General features: G+C 36.6%; 2 protein-coding genes across 7 annotated transcripts in view; one reads left to right on the forward strand and one right to left on the reverse strand.

The window, feature by feature from the left end:
• The window catches only part of LOC135090656 (protein FAM135A-like), a 46,112-nt gene that overhangs the window by 17,370 nt on the left and 13,547 nt on the right, over positions 1 to 15,195 (reverse strand). For all 5 annotated transcript variants that reach the window (XM_063987646.1, XM_063987637.1, XM_063987613.1 and 2 more), the window contains exons 3-6: positions 7,127 to 7,206; positions 6,418 to 6,560; positions 5,905 to 6,044; positions 5,392 to 5,496 (exon numbers count right to left, since the gene is read on the reverse strand). In XM_063987646.1, coding sequence (XP_063843716.1) covers positions 5,392 to 5,496; positions 5,905 to 6,044; positions 6,418 to 6,560; positions 7,127 to 7,206 — 468 coding nt within the window. The remainder of the gene's footprint in view (positions 1 to 5,391; positions 5,497 to 5,904; positions 6,045 to 6,417; positions 6,561 to 7,126; positions 7,207 to 15,195) is intronic.
• LOC135090677 (uncharacterized) lies at positions 8,040 to 12,011 on the forward strand. Of its 2 annotated transcripts, XM_063987679.1 has the most exons (3): positions 8,040 to 8,817; positions 9,052 to 10,375; positions 10,829 to 12,011. In XM_063987679.1, the coding sequence occupies exons 1-3, from the start codon at positions 8,635 to 8,637 to the stop codon at positions 11,572 to 11,574; spliced, it is 2,253 nt and encodes a 750-aa protein (XP_063843749.1). In that variant the 5' UTR covers positions 8,040 to 8,634; the 3' UTR covers positions 11,575 to 12,011. The 2 variants fall into 2 exon arrangements, with proteins under 2 accessions (XP_063843749.1, XP_063843742.1); XM_063987672.1 differs by having other exon boundaries at positions 8,040 to 10,375.

Genomic DNA, 15,195 nt, shown 5'->3' on the forward strand with positions numbered 1-15,195 from the left:
ATAGTGCAGCAGGGAAAGGATCACATGCATCTTCAAGAAAACTCAGTGTAAACTTTTACCAGCATGGCCAACAGCTGACCACCTGCACCTGAAGGAGCATGTCACTCCTATGATGGATGGTGTATGCATAACAGCGGTTTGTTAAATATTTTTTTGTGTGTGCTGATTCTCTTTTAGCTGACCCTGCATATGCCATTAATAGCTGGTAATAAGTTGCTGTTCTTATTGATAAAAATTTTGATTAACAAGGAAACCTTGTGGTTACTTATGGAATATAAAATTTTCATAAGTTTCTAATAATATCAGCTGCCACTCTTAATCAAGGTTCTTAGCTGTACATCTATAAATGCTCCTGCGAAGTTCAAGACTCTGCCTTCCTTATAGCCTATGATAGGAGAATAAATGGTCTACTATACAAGAAATAATTTAGTGTAAAAGGAGAGATGGCAATGAACCAGGAATAAACAAGCAAATTATTAAAATGTATGGTATAGTTGTTATCTCAATACATTAATGAAAGAAGTATACTCACAAGATCACCTAATGAGAAAAAATATCTGCAAAAGTATATACCACAGCATACAAAAATTCATCAAGTTTCCACTATATTTAACATCCAACAAAATATCAAAAACATGTTAGCTGCTTGAGGAAGACAACAAAAAAATCTCTGCACAAAATAAAACTGTACACACACACCCATACTATAATCTCATGCTTGGCTAAAATATAGCACATAAGTAATTTAAGAATAAGTTTGAATTCATATACTTTTTTTTTCTTTTACAACAAAATATACATTATGGCAGACAGGAGACTGATCAGAAGGGTTACAAATAAATATGCCAATAAACTAATACCCATCTCCTTAAAGGACATTGAACAACACAGATGCTTGGCACCACTAATGACAGCAGCAAGGGACAATGTTGCTTAATAATAAGAAAAATAAATAAATTAATTAATAAATAAATTAATTAATTAATAAATAAAAAAATAAAAAATAAATAAAAATAAAAAAAGCCTTTTGAGTTTATGAAATGATCCAGGTATTGCTTAACCCTTCCTGGAAAACAAATGAATAAAAGTTATCCTACACCTTAGCACTTGAAGAGCAAAGCTTTGAGAAGATTTACTGAAACACCTGAAAACACCCAACATTTGCTTTATACTTATCAATCTTCCTCATTTAATTATTTACTATATGTAAAGTAAATGTCTATCTACCTCTCTATATCTAATACCTGTTCCTAAAAACTTCCCCCAAGCAGATGGCTGTGATGGGGTTCAACAGGGTAGCAGCTGACGCCCTCACAAAAGGAAAGCTGGGAAACATATTGGGACAGTTGTGACCACAAAGCCAGGTAACAGGATTCATGCCATGGTTATATTACCAAAAATTATGAAATAATCAACTACTGTATTTGTTGCACTGATGGTTAATGGCAATAATGCTGCCAGTTCTACTATAACATTAATCTAATGTCACAGTTTGCTGGCCTCACCAACCCTGAAAACAAACTGCCAAACAAAGCTATTACATGTAAAGTTACAAAGCTACTCAAGATGTCTTCTTGACTTCTGCAAGGCACTTCCTGATACATACAAAGTTTGAAAGCATTTCTGAGATAAATATAAATAACGTGATTTCCTTTATCTGCAATGCTATTATACCTCTATTTTCTTATGCTGGAAATCTCCAGAATTTGAAATATAGCATCCACACTCTTGTTTATGTCAGTATTAAAAATCACTTTCTAAAATATTTTGTAAGATTCTGAAGCTACTGAGAGATGGAAATAGAATATATAACTTATATTAAGTGAGATAAAAGATGCTACATCTATTCAACAATCAATCAAATATTATATAGAAAAAAAATGTATTAACATTGCACATAATCATCACATACAAATCTCAACATAAAACATGCATTTTTATTCTTCTAAGCTAGATATCTTAACATATCACACTTTCTCCCATATCTGCTGTTTTTTCTTGCATTGCCTTTCAACTTTACACATTCCTGTTACTGTAGAATTTTCATTTGAGTAGTGAACATCTTTAATTAATCATTGAACTCTCTCTCTCTCTCTCTCTCTCTCTCTCTCTCTCTCTCTCTCTCTCTCTCTCTCTCTCTCTCTCTCTCTCTCTCTCTCTCTCTCTCTCTCCAGTAAGATATTCCAAGAAAACATCAGATCTTGAATCATGTCAAAAATTTCTTTAAAACAAATACAGTGGCAATGCTATTTCAGCTTTCTGACAAATGTGATAAAGTAAACCCTACATTTAATTAACATAAAACACAAATAACACCCATAATTTCTTATAAAACAAACCACTAAAAAATAACTGTAATGTTTAAGAATCTCCTATACTCTATACTACACTTCTCCCTTTGTTGACCAGGACCTTGCTGCATGAGAATCTACTTTCTCTCATCCCTATATTGTCCATGTCACTAATGCAAGACTTGACAATTACCTTCACTTTCATTCTTTTCAATAGTGAACACTGAACTGTTTCAAAATAAGTGTGTCATGATATTTCTCAAGAATAAATTGGCCCCTGTGTTGGAAAACTTCCTCTTTCAATTTTTCCTTCTTTTTGTGCCCTTAGCTGGCTTTCTTCATGCATACAAAACCTTGTCCTCTAACATCTTCACTCTTGTACTTCCCATTATATATATATTACATAATATACTTAGTAAGATAAACACATCTAGTAAGATCCCTGTAAACAGTACAAGAAATCCTCATATTACAGAGGCTTCTATGATAACAATAAAACATGTTTCGTAAATTGGTAAGGCATTTCATCATCAATCTCACCATAATGAAATTCTAGCGAACTAAACATGTGAAAACCAAATGGCTTAAACCAACTTGATTCTCCATCCACCTCTCCTGCAATGACTTGTATACAAGTTAGGAGGTGCAAATGTGGTTATCTAGATTAACCTGCTACTATGTGTACTGGAAAATTTAATAAAATTTAAAAGACAAAACCTACGAGCCAATGTTCTGCAATGTGGCCATGTTCCATATTTAACGTTTGATGTAACATAGAGGTTGTTTCTGCACTGACAAGAATGACTAATTGATATGTGCATCTAATGTCATCATTCTCAATACCTATTACTACCCGTCATTACCTCAGTCTTTATGGGCAGATCATCCATACAGTTTTATATTAGATTACACACAATACCAAATGCTGCCTCACAACATTCTATAGCTCTATAACAGCCACCTCAATAAATATACACATACATGTAGGATTGCATATTTGATTATTAGATAACACAAACATGCTAATGGCCACACTACCACTACTTTATAAATTTATACTTCCTTATCATGAATCTTTTTTAACCACAAAACTACCGTTCAATGTCCCTTATCTTAGTCTAGTCTACAAGGAAGCAAAATCATAAGAAATCTCAGAAACAACATAGTTCAAAACACCATTACAATAATAATAATAATAATAATAATAATAATAATAATAATAATAATAATAATAATAATAATAATGATACAGATGAACTTGGCAGATCCACAAGCTGGAAATAAGGGAGCAGGGAAGGAGGGGAGGAAGGGAGGAAGGGAGGTGTATAAAGTGTTCACTCACCAGTCATGTACAAGGGTGAGAATGGTCTTCCTAGCAGGACGCATGCACAAATGTTGACACGTTACTATAATCCAAACACTGAGCAGAGGAATGTGTTATCTAACAAGAATCATATTCAACCATTATCAAGATTACATGTAATACTTGCACTTCCACTAAACACATTGCTGAAAGGCTGATCCTAAGTTAACACCATAATATCTGCAATCATACTACACAAACTCCTTAAATGTTAATGCTTTGTTATTATATTCCCAGATGACTTGCATTCTACCACCTCATCCTGGAGTGCTATGGGGGGGGGAGGGGGGGCAAGGCTTCATTGTTTAACAGTTGTATCTCTTTTTGTATAAAATACCATAAATGTTGTAGAGAAAAGAGAAGTGAAGTGATTAAAAAACCTCTTGTGTGGCACCACAACAACTAAGGTCACACAGAAAAAGAGATGTATTACAGAACTTTAAATAGTAAGGTTATACATTGTGGGAGTGCAGAAAACCAAAGGCAGGACACATGAGGAGTGAGTTAAAGATGTGGAACAAGAATTGATGTGGTGTGGTGCAGGTGATAAAAGCAAGAGAGAGAGGGAAAGAAGGGTGAGCACTCTTAACGTCTTCTTGGGTGAGCAAGGGTATAGAAATAGCCTACAGATGGAAGGAGACTAAGATGGTGTGGGAATGCATGAATAATGACATATGCATGTGTTTGTGTGTGAATGCAAAAAAATGTAAAAAAATGTGTGTGAATGCAAAAGAGAAGACAGACTGTGAGATTCTAGATGGATATGAATAACTCAGGAATAAAGAAAAGTTGCTGTTCTAATTACTCTGTTATAGATTACAGCAGAGTTGAGGATTTGTTCACCAGGCTGAAAGGTGGTGACAACCAAAGCTGGCAATAAAAATTGAGTTTCTCAGTTATGAAGATCTCTGCAAAAGGAAGAGAAGTTGTGTTCCATTTTGGAAATTAAAGAGTCAGAAAACTGCACTCATTTGGAGGGTTTAATGAGATACATGATACATGACATATGAATTTAGCAAGATGACAAAAAAGTCTCAGGTAGATGGTGAAGATCCAAGACCTTAGAGGCAAGATTTAACTAGATCATTGCCTAGATGGGCACATTATTCAGCTTTGATTTGAAAAATGAATGCAGAGAAAGTAGGAAGGAATAGAAAAAAATTGCTATCAGTGGTCTCAGACACTTGGATCTTAGTGAAACCTCCTCTCATAGTAAGAGAGGTGGCCACTTGGAGGCTAGAAGGATGAAGTGAAAAATACATAACCAAATGAGAATGTTAGTTGATGGAGATAGTTTGAATGAGTACAGAGGGACTATCTGGAGTGACAAAAGTGGCTCCTCAATAAGGGGTGCTAGGGGCATTATTCCCGAAACAAATGAACCATCAGACACTACATAAAATATATAAAAAAAAGTAGAGTTTGGAAGCATATGATTTCTATGAATTATACAAATTATATCATATATATATATTCTGTTGTCATTCACTCCCAAGACTGAACTTCCCATAAGTACTGAAATAATTTATAAAGGCACTACTATGTAAATGAAGAAGTCACAGCTGTAACTAGAAATAAAACATACCTTGGCAAAACTTCCAAAATATCCAGTAAGTGTAACACCTGTAATAGTTCACACACACAAAAGAAAAGCTGGCAAAACTGACATCTTAATCATCTTTTGCTGGCACTAGTTAAAAAAAAAGACTTGAGAGAACAAGAAACACCATAACTTACTTGATGTATGGCTGGTGCAGGGCTACAAGGCAGCAATGGACTGTGAGTGTGACAGCTGATAAGTGGAAGTAGTCAAAAAGAACCGGCAGGTGGTAGTGAAGGCCCCTGTCATGAAGCACCACAGGTAAAAAGTTAGTACTCTTATAATGCATAAAAGATAAACCAATAAACCTGAGATATCATAAGGCAAACTTCAAGCAAAAAAAGCCAAGAATGCTAAATCTTTAAATGTATCGTTTAAAAATTTGCAAGAAAAAAATTAGTTAAAACCATGATAAAATTAGCATTCTTTCAAAATTTTTGATGCCCTGTTTTTTACAGTGAATTTTATATCAGAGTATAGCTTAGGTCACAAAGGAAATCAAAGTCACATCTGTGAAATTCCTGAATGCCAAAGCTAGCAAGAATAATATTATATATTCTTTTGCTGCAGAACCAATATAAGTAATCAAGACAAATTGCACAATGAGTAACACTGACTTTGATATAGCTCTGAAAAGTTTCTTTGTATACCTGGTAGGAGAAAAGTGGAGGTTGAGGGTCCTGGTGGAGACACACTGGATGGCATTGTGGTGGTCTGGGCCAAAGGCATGTTCCGTGAACCACAGCTCCACCACCAGCTGCAGGTCTGCCCGGTCTAGGCTATCTGCCAGCTGGGGAGAGTAAGTACCTATGTGAATATCATTACGGTGTATGTGGTATCACTATTACCTGGGTGCTGTTCACTGTATTACTGAGAAAACACAACAAACATCATTATTTTTTTCTTTATGTAAAGTACAGTAAGCTACAAAAATTTTCCTTTCCACCAGGGACCAATGGAGCTAAGAGTCTGAATGATTTGTGTGTGTGAATGTGTGGTGCCTTGCCTGGGCCACCCTGTACAGGATTGTTGGTCTGATATGTACACAGACCATTACCACCTTCCCAACTTTCTCTTCTGCCATCCATTCATGTTCTTATACAACTAAATCTTCTATTCTACCAAGCAGTTTCCCTTCTTTTGATTCCTGACATCCACTGTACCTTGTGAGCATCAACAATGAGGTGCAGTTTGAAGAGGACGTGGTCGTCAAGGTGGACCTCCTCGTTGCGGTACAGGATCTGGAAGGTCTTGCTGACTGCCGCACCATTCACCACACACGCCGGGAACACCAGCCCAGCACCACCTGCACCACCAGGCATGTTGTCATTACTGCTTTCATCCATAACCCTTTCACTGCTATGCAACTTTATTCCTTTCATCACTTCCAACTGCTTAGACATTTTTATTGTACCAAGGTCTCATCAGTAGTTCTGTAGCTTATAAAAGTTAGATTAGCCTTTTATTCTTTCTATTTGGTGTTTCCATGCAAGCATATATTTTGGTGCACAGGATGTTCTTAGCAGTAAAAAGGTTAAGACTAATTCATCCAATATTAGCTTCATTCAAATACTGTTACAAAGCTTCATGAAATGATATTTAAGATGGAAGCAAGAAAGAAAACAAGACTTGATTTGTTTTTACGACCACGACTTGCCTTTTTTTGGACACTTAAATGAGATCTATGAAAGAAGGAGAAACATAAATAATACAGAAACAAAACACATGCCAATAATATTTTTAATAAAGACAATAATGTTGAAAATCACATGAAAAAGGGAAAGTATTCATAAATAAATAACCTCACCCTTACAGCAAATATCATTCATTTACAATAAGATAAAACACAACAACATTACTGAGAAAACTTACTGGAGCTGCGTGGTTGACTTATTTCTATCTTGGCAGGGAGTTTGGGAGATGATCTGATGTATGAACGAAGCTGGTAGTATCTGCAGAAAGAGAAGAAATTAATATTATAATAGTCTACCTCCCTTTACTCCTCTTCTCTCCTACCATTACACTCAAACTCCACTCCAAAACGTCCTACATCTTACATTGTGATGTGACAGTCAAGGCCAAGCAAAATCCACTCTTGCCTTGATCATCTTTTGTACCTAGCAGTATTAAGATGTTAAAGGAACAACAGACAATCTACCAGTAGCACAGACCGGGTTTGTTCCTGTGGCCTGTAAATGACCAATGTGTGTGAGTAGTACGAGGAGTGTATGACGTATGTGCGGTTTTATCACTTTTACTGAGAGCTCATGAAGCAATTTTCATGTATTATACGTGACAATAAAGTATTTATTATTATTATTATTATTATTATTATTATCTCGGTCAGAATGCACATGGCGGGGCTTCAGTGCACATGACAGGGCTTCAATGCACATGACAGGGCATCAATGCACCTGACAGGGCTTCAATGCACATGGCAAGGTTTCAGTGCACATGGCAGGGCTTCAATACACATAGCAGGCATTCAGTGCACATGGCAGGACTTCAAAGCACATATCCATGACAGGGGTTAAGTTCCTAGTAATGGCACTTATAAAACACACACACACCCACACACACACACACACACACACACACACACACACACACACACACACACACCCACACACACACACACACACACACACACACACACACACACACACACATATAGTCATTTGGGGGAATTAATGACCCGGACCTTTTAGGGGTAAAAATCGAACGCCCCCCTTGGGGGGGTTTGAACACTCCTAAATTGAAATCTCTCTTATATGTAGGTAGAAGAAGTATTGAAGTATTTTCTGTATTTTTTTTGGATTTCCAAAATGAAAAATATAAGTATGAGATCAATTATCCCAAAACCATAGAAAAAAAGTTTGTCCAAACATTTTTCAAGTTTTACTCAATAATCATTTTTTGCCTCCTAAATTATTTTTCGCTTTCCATCAGGGTAAAATATGAATCCTGGGGTGAAAAGTGACCATCCTATGTGTTTCCTCAATGATTCTACTGTCCCCACAGTTTGGGGGAGGGGGGTCAATGTGGGGCCAATTATGACCAAGTATGGGGTAAATAATGACCAAATTGTCATATTCATTATTTACCCCCCATTCACTTTTTACCTCAACCTTTTTTTTCCCCACATATGATTTTTTACCCCAATCTTGGACATTTTTTACCCCCCATGATTTTATTCACAACATAATTTATGTATATATATATAAATATATATATTCTGGTATTCTAGTCTCCGGAACAATTGATAAAACCTGATCTAGGAACTATACTGTGTAATATAATCTACTAAATTCTATTTCCAGAGTAAATAGACGGGTGCATTTAACATAAGGCTATCACAGTATCATCTAACATCTATCAGAATGGTACGGACCTATAAAAAGAAAAAGAAGCAATATAATGAAGTTACAATTGCAGTAGCAATTAATAAAGTAATGGCAGGATCATCTATCAAGAGAACTGCTAAGAAATATGGAATGAGTAGTGGAATGTTGTGGAACCGTGTCCAGATGAAAAAATGTAATACTGAGCACAAGGATAATAGGGTAATTGATATATGTATATGGTTTTCAGTTGTAAATGAACCTAAAATGGATATATACTGTACAAATGTAATATATATACTGTGTAGCCTATATGTACAGGTGTGTGTGTGTGTGTGTGTGTGTGTGTGTGTGTGTGTGTGTGTGTGTGTGTGTGTGTGTGTGTGTGTGTGTGTGTGTGTGTGTGTGTGTGTGTGTATCACCATTAATTATGTCACTTCAACCTCTTATGAACAGGGAAGGAAGATTTTTCTTGGTACAGAGTTGGAAGACAAGTTGAAGAATCTCCTTAAGAGGATGGAAAAGATGGGGCTAGGGCCCACCATCATGGAATTCCAGGATATAGTATATGACTATCTCACTGCCAATGAAATAAGCACTCCATTCAAACACAACCGACCTGGACGTGATTGGGTCAACAGCTTCCTGCTCAGACATAATATGACATTAAAAAAAGGAGGACAAATGCAGTTGGCCCGCAAGAGTGTCACTTCAGATCCATTTGTTATTTATGGATTTTACGACATGCTTGAGAAGGAAATGGATCGTCTCAATATCAAAGATCGTCCAGAGTGTATTTATAACTTGGATGAAACGGGGTTCCCAATGGACCCATCAAAGTCCAAGACAATTGGGTCAAAGGGAGAGAAAACAGTGAGGCTCACACATGGCGCGAACAGAGAGAACATTACTGTCCTCGCAACATGCTGTGCAGATGGTACATGTCTTGATCCCCTTGTAGTTTTCAAGGGTAAGAAAATGCAGTCAACTTGGATAGGAGAGGAAGCACTCCCAGGCACACAGTATGCTGTTACTGAATCAGGTTGGATGACAAGTGCTGTGTTTGAGGACTATTTTAAGACATTAGCAAAAAAGACTGCTAACACCCGTCCATTACTGGTAATCCTGGATGGACATCTAAGCCACACTTCACTGACCACTGTGGAGGTGGCAATCCAGGAGAATATCTCAATAATCAAACTACCTCCACATTGTACCGAGTTGCTTCAGCCTTTAGACGTTGCCTGTTTCGCACCAATGAAATCAAACTATGATGCAAAGCTTACACAATATGTGCAGACAACTGGCGCACGAGAACCGCTTAGAAAATCAGGATTTGTTAACATGTTATGTAGCATCTGGAGGCAAAGTCTTTCAGAAAATAACATAAAAGCTGGCTTCAAGGCAACTGGCATAATGCCCATTGATAAGACAAAGTATAACAATGAGAGGCTAGATCCTATCAAATTGGCAACATACAACTCATGGGTAAGCAAAGGGATGCCAACTGATGAGAATAATGACCCAATCCTTGAAGAGATACCCGAGCCAAATAATCAGGAAGAGCCACAAACTGAACTGCCCATTGAACCAATTAGGACATCAACACCAGCTCCTACAACACTCACTCATACAGATTCAAAGGCAGGCTGCAGCCACAGGACAAATGATCAGTCTAATTCATTAACTAGTCCAATTAATCAAGATGCAGAGAACAATACTTTGAGTAAATTCAGCACAGCAGAACTGGTTGATGAACTGCAAAGAAGAGCCCCTTCAGGTAAGACTTTAGACTTTCTACATAACAAGAAGTTATCATACAACAGCACAGGGCATAAATATATACATTAAATTACAATATACATATTTCAGTTTAAAAACATGAAAAATATGATATAAATTCAAGTCATGATTAAAACAATCTGTTAAAAAACAAATTTTGTATAATATTCACGTTAAAAAAAAAATAATATATATATATATATATATATATATATATATATATATATATATATATATATATATATATATATATATATATATATATATATATATATATATATATATATATATATATATATATATATATATATATATATATATATATATATATATATATATATATATATACACATGCTTAAAATTGCTAAAATTTTCTAACACATGCTTAAAATTGCTAAAATTTTCTAAAACTGAACTAAAACTAACCATAACATTATAAAAATCCTACCAGGTATGAAGTACGTCATCACTTTGGAGTTAAAACCTAATGAAACCACTCTGGAGGAGGTGCTCCATGCCCGCGGTCGAAGTGCTACCCCAGTTGTGAAACGTAGAAGAGTAATACCTATGAAAGGACAGGTTATTACCAATGAAGAGTGCTTAAAAGAGATCAAGGGTAAAGAGGAGAAAAAAATGCAAACAGCTAAGCAAAAGAAAAAGACAAAGCAGCACCCAAAGAAAAAGAAGGTTGAAGTTTCAGACACAGATTCCACAACTGTATCCACTGAGGAAATAGATTATGGCAACACTTCCAGTGATATCTCGCTGTCTGACCTGCTGGCTCCTGTGACCCCAGAAGCTACAGATGAAGTCAATGAACAACAAGAGAATGCTGACACTAATCATGATATGATGCCTAAGCTGAGTGATGATTCTGTGAACAAATATTATGCTGTATTTTACACTGACCCCAAGTTAAAATATTATTGGGGTAAGGTGACGAAGACCTTTACAAATGATGATGACGACGATGACATTGAAAAGGTAGAAGTTGACTTCCTTCAGCAAAAGGCATTTGGTAGTAACCCACATGACTGGACGTGGTGCGAAAGACCAGTAAAAGACATTGAAGTATTAGAGTCACAGTACATATTTTATGGACCTGTGCTCCCAGAAATCAAAAAAGGAGTTTTCATTTTCCCTGATGTAGAGGCAAATGACTGTCTTCTTCGTCGTAAAAAGGAAGGGCTCTGTTAATTAATTTTCTTAACAGAATGGAACTGACCTAGTACTAGGGTCATTATTTACTCCATTAATTTTTTCCCCACATGATTTTTTTTACCCCAAAATTGTCATTTTTTTTCACTACAGGCAAATTTGCCAAATTTTCAAATAACTCAGTTTGTTTAGTGATTATTAGAGAAAATTCATCTCTATGAACTCTATTAGAATCCAAAGGAATTATAATTTAGAGAAGTTTCAGCCCTTTTATTTTTTGCCCCTCGCAATTAATTTCTTACCCCATTTGGGGGCAACAAATGATTCTGTCTTTTTCAGTTATTAAGAAAAAAATATAAAGATTAGAACAAAATACGGTACAACATTGAAAGCACAACAGAATTATACATATCTTATGGTGTATTTGTTTTTTTCTAAGGCAAGTATTAAAGGCTACAGGTTGATGTTAATGAAAACTTTCATTTATTCCCCCAAATGACTATATATATATATATATATATATATATATATATATATATATATATATATATATATATATATATATATATATATATATATATATATATATATATATATATATATTGAAAAATTGAATATATATGTAAAAGAACAAAAAGTACAACGTAAAAAACAGGAGAGAGAGAGAGAGAGAGAGAGAGAGAGAGAGAGAGAGAGAGAGAGAGAGAGAGAGAGAGAGAGAGAGAGAGAGAGAGAGAGAGAGAGAGAGAGAGAGACCTACTTGTATAGGGAATGAATGAAAGCAAAGCACGAGGCACAAGACGCTGTGACGCCCATCTTTAGAGTTCCATTGCCGGAGAGTGAATCCAAGACAGGCCACCACGTTACCGAGCCCCTCATGCAGGGGTGTCAGACTCAAATCCTTTAGAGGGCCAATTATTCACTTGGTTATGGTCTCGAGGGCCATCAAAGATTTGGTAATTACTTATTGGTTATATGAATGGAAGATTGAAAGACAAAAGTTATGTCTCGTCTTGAGTTTAGTTACATTTTCCTCAGTTATAACAATTATAGTAACTCGAGTTGAAAAATCTCGCCACCCCGCGGGCCACTTAAGACCATCCCGCGTGCCGTATTTGGCCCACGGGCCACGAGTTTGACACCCCTGCTCTTATGGATTTTGATCGGCTTGACTGTCATACATCTTTTTCCCTCCTTTTTTTTTTTTTTTATATAAATTTCCGTTGGTGTTTGAGTTTCATAAATAAAAAAAAAGTTTCAAACCAACTTCCAGTACTATATGCACGATGCTTGCAAACTTGGGAGACAGCATTTTAATATTGACTCACAGTACATAATATATTAATCGTGAATGGAAGAAAAGATCGGTGTTTGTAGTTGACACCATCCTCATCCTCATCGCTGTCATCAGCCTCTCAGTTCACCGCAACACAAAGGGTTTCTCCAAACTTCACTCGTGTGTCACATCTCCTGTCTATTCCGCCACTCCGGGAAAAACCTCCAATCCTATCTCTCCATCAGCCTGTCGTGCCTTCTAATACAATCTCCACATCGTCAGTCCTTACTCATAATGTCCCTCTATCATCTGTTCAGCGCATCACGCGTCTTACCCGTGCCCACTTTTTATTTTAATTGTAGTTAAAATATCTTCAACTTTTGTCTATTTACTCATACATACATACATATGGTATTATATTATATTCAGCTCCCTTTTGTGCTTCTTAGGGCTCATTTACGATCTATACGTTGGAGCTAATACAACGCCTTAGTTATAAACTTTTCCCTTTCGTGATAGTGAGAGATTAATTTTCCTAAGTGTTTTGTAGTAAAAAAAAAAAAAAAAAAACATTTACAGGTGCCCTTCATCATTACGAGGCCAAGGAAGCCGATAAGCTGAAGGGAGAAGGAGGGGAAGAGGAGTGTTCAAGGATGGGGAGGTGCACAGTCACTCCTGTTACTTCACGTTTAAGCCTCATGACAGTTCTTGGTTGACGAAAGGTTAGCTTTTCGCCACACATCTCAATAATTACAGACACTCTTTTCATGATAAGAGGACGCTTTTAAGTCAACCAGAGTAAGTTTAAACCTTCACAAGATCTACCCAAAGCAAGAAACAAATACTTTCTTTTTTTTTTTTTTACTCATTGCCTCATCCTGCTATCAGTGACCTACTAGACTGCTTTAGTGAACAGCTGTGCCTCTTCCCTTATAGCACAGTAATTAATGCTCAAATGCTGCCAGGTGAAACAGTCCCCAGGTGTGCTGACATTAAATTACTGCATTGATTAAATTTACCGAGTGTGTTCACCTGACACGGAATGAAGTATAGCTATTAACGTTTTCTTAGTAGACACAGAACCTTATTTGCTCTACTGTCTTCGTATCTGTATAATGTCCTTTTATTTATCTATTAGTTTATTTATCTTTTATCACCTCTTTTAATATATCCCATTTATCTATATTTTAACGGAGGAAGCTATGTCCTTTTGTTTATCTGTTTTTACGAACACTCCTTATCTCCGTCACTCCTCTTCTACTGGCCTGGTCAATTCCGTTATCTAAATTTCACTGCAGGAGCCTGTGCCCTATCTTAACAAAAGGGCGGCTTGAGCAGTAAAAGGGATAAGAAAGATATGCCGAGTTGGACTCACACATTTGTAGGGCAGTAGATACGTGGGACAAGGCTAGTATTACGTAGGCTAGCAGATGAGTGGAACAAGGCTGGCGTTCTACTGGTAGTAATTCAACGCGAATGATAATGAAGGTAAAGTTTGCCACACACACACACACACACACACACACACAGAGAGAGAGAGAGAGAGAGAGAGAGAGAGAGAGAGAGAGAGAGAGAGAGAGAGAGAGAGAGAGAGAGAGAGAGAGAGAGAGAGAGAATTACAATATACCTACAAATTAATACATATAAAGATACAGATGGAAGAGCTTTATTATCGTTGGTAGTGAGAAAAGAGGGTGGATATTTGAAGGTATGTACAAGAAAAGTAGAGAAGAATGTGATACCTGAATGATATTAACATTCCGAGTACGATACTACTGTAAAAATAAATGGATAGATAGATAGATAAATAAATAAGTAAATAAATAAATAAATAAACAAATAAATAAATAAATAAATAAGTAAGGCTTGAACTGACGCAGGAAAAGAGAGAACAGGAGTTAATCAGTCTTTTTCTGTCATTACTGAACTATATACGAAACTGTAGTGTAAAGGTAATTACAAATAAAAATAAAAATAGTAATAATAATAATAAAACAAAATGTAGGCGACTAAGGTAAAAATCGTCTAATCTTACTGGTACCAATCCTAACCTCTCCGTGTATGTACGTACATTTAAGAATTCGTTCACTACCACCACATGACCACTCTTCTCCCTCATCCTCAATTCTAACCACCCCGTGTATGTACATTTAAGAGCTACCGTCGTTCACCACTACCATTTGACTCCCTCATCCAGCACAATCACTGGCAGACTGCATGCAAACTAATCCGGACCCCAGGAACGCCGGCCCATCATGGGTGAGCACCGCGCCACGCCACGCCACGGTACGGCAAGATGAGGCACGAAGCACGCCCCTCCCCTCTGGCCCGGCGCTCCCTCCCCAATCCCGCAGCACGCGCCACTCTTGGGGAAGCAGCGGAAA

Source organism: Scylla paramamosain, chromosome 3 (assembly GCF_035594125.1).
Source record: "Scylla paramamosain isolate STU-SP2022 chromosome 3, ASM3559412v1, whole genome shotgun sequence".
Classification (NCBI taxonomy): domain Eukaryota; kingdom Metazoa; phylum Arthropoda; class Malacostraca; order Decapoda; family Portunidae; genus Scylla; species Scylla paramamosain.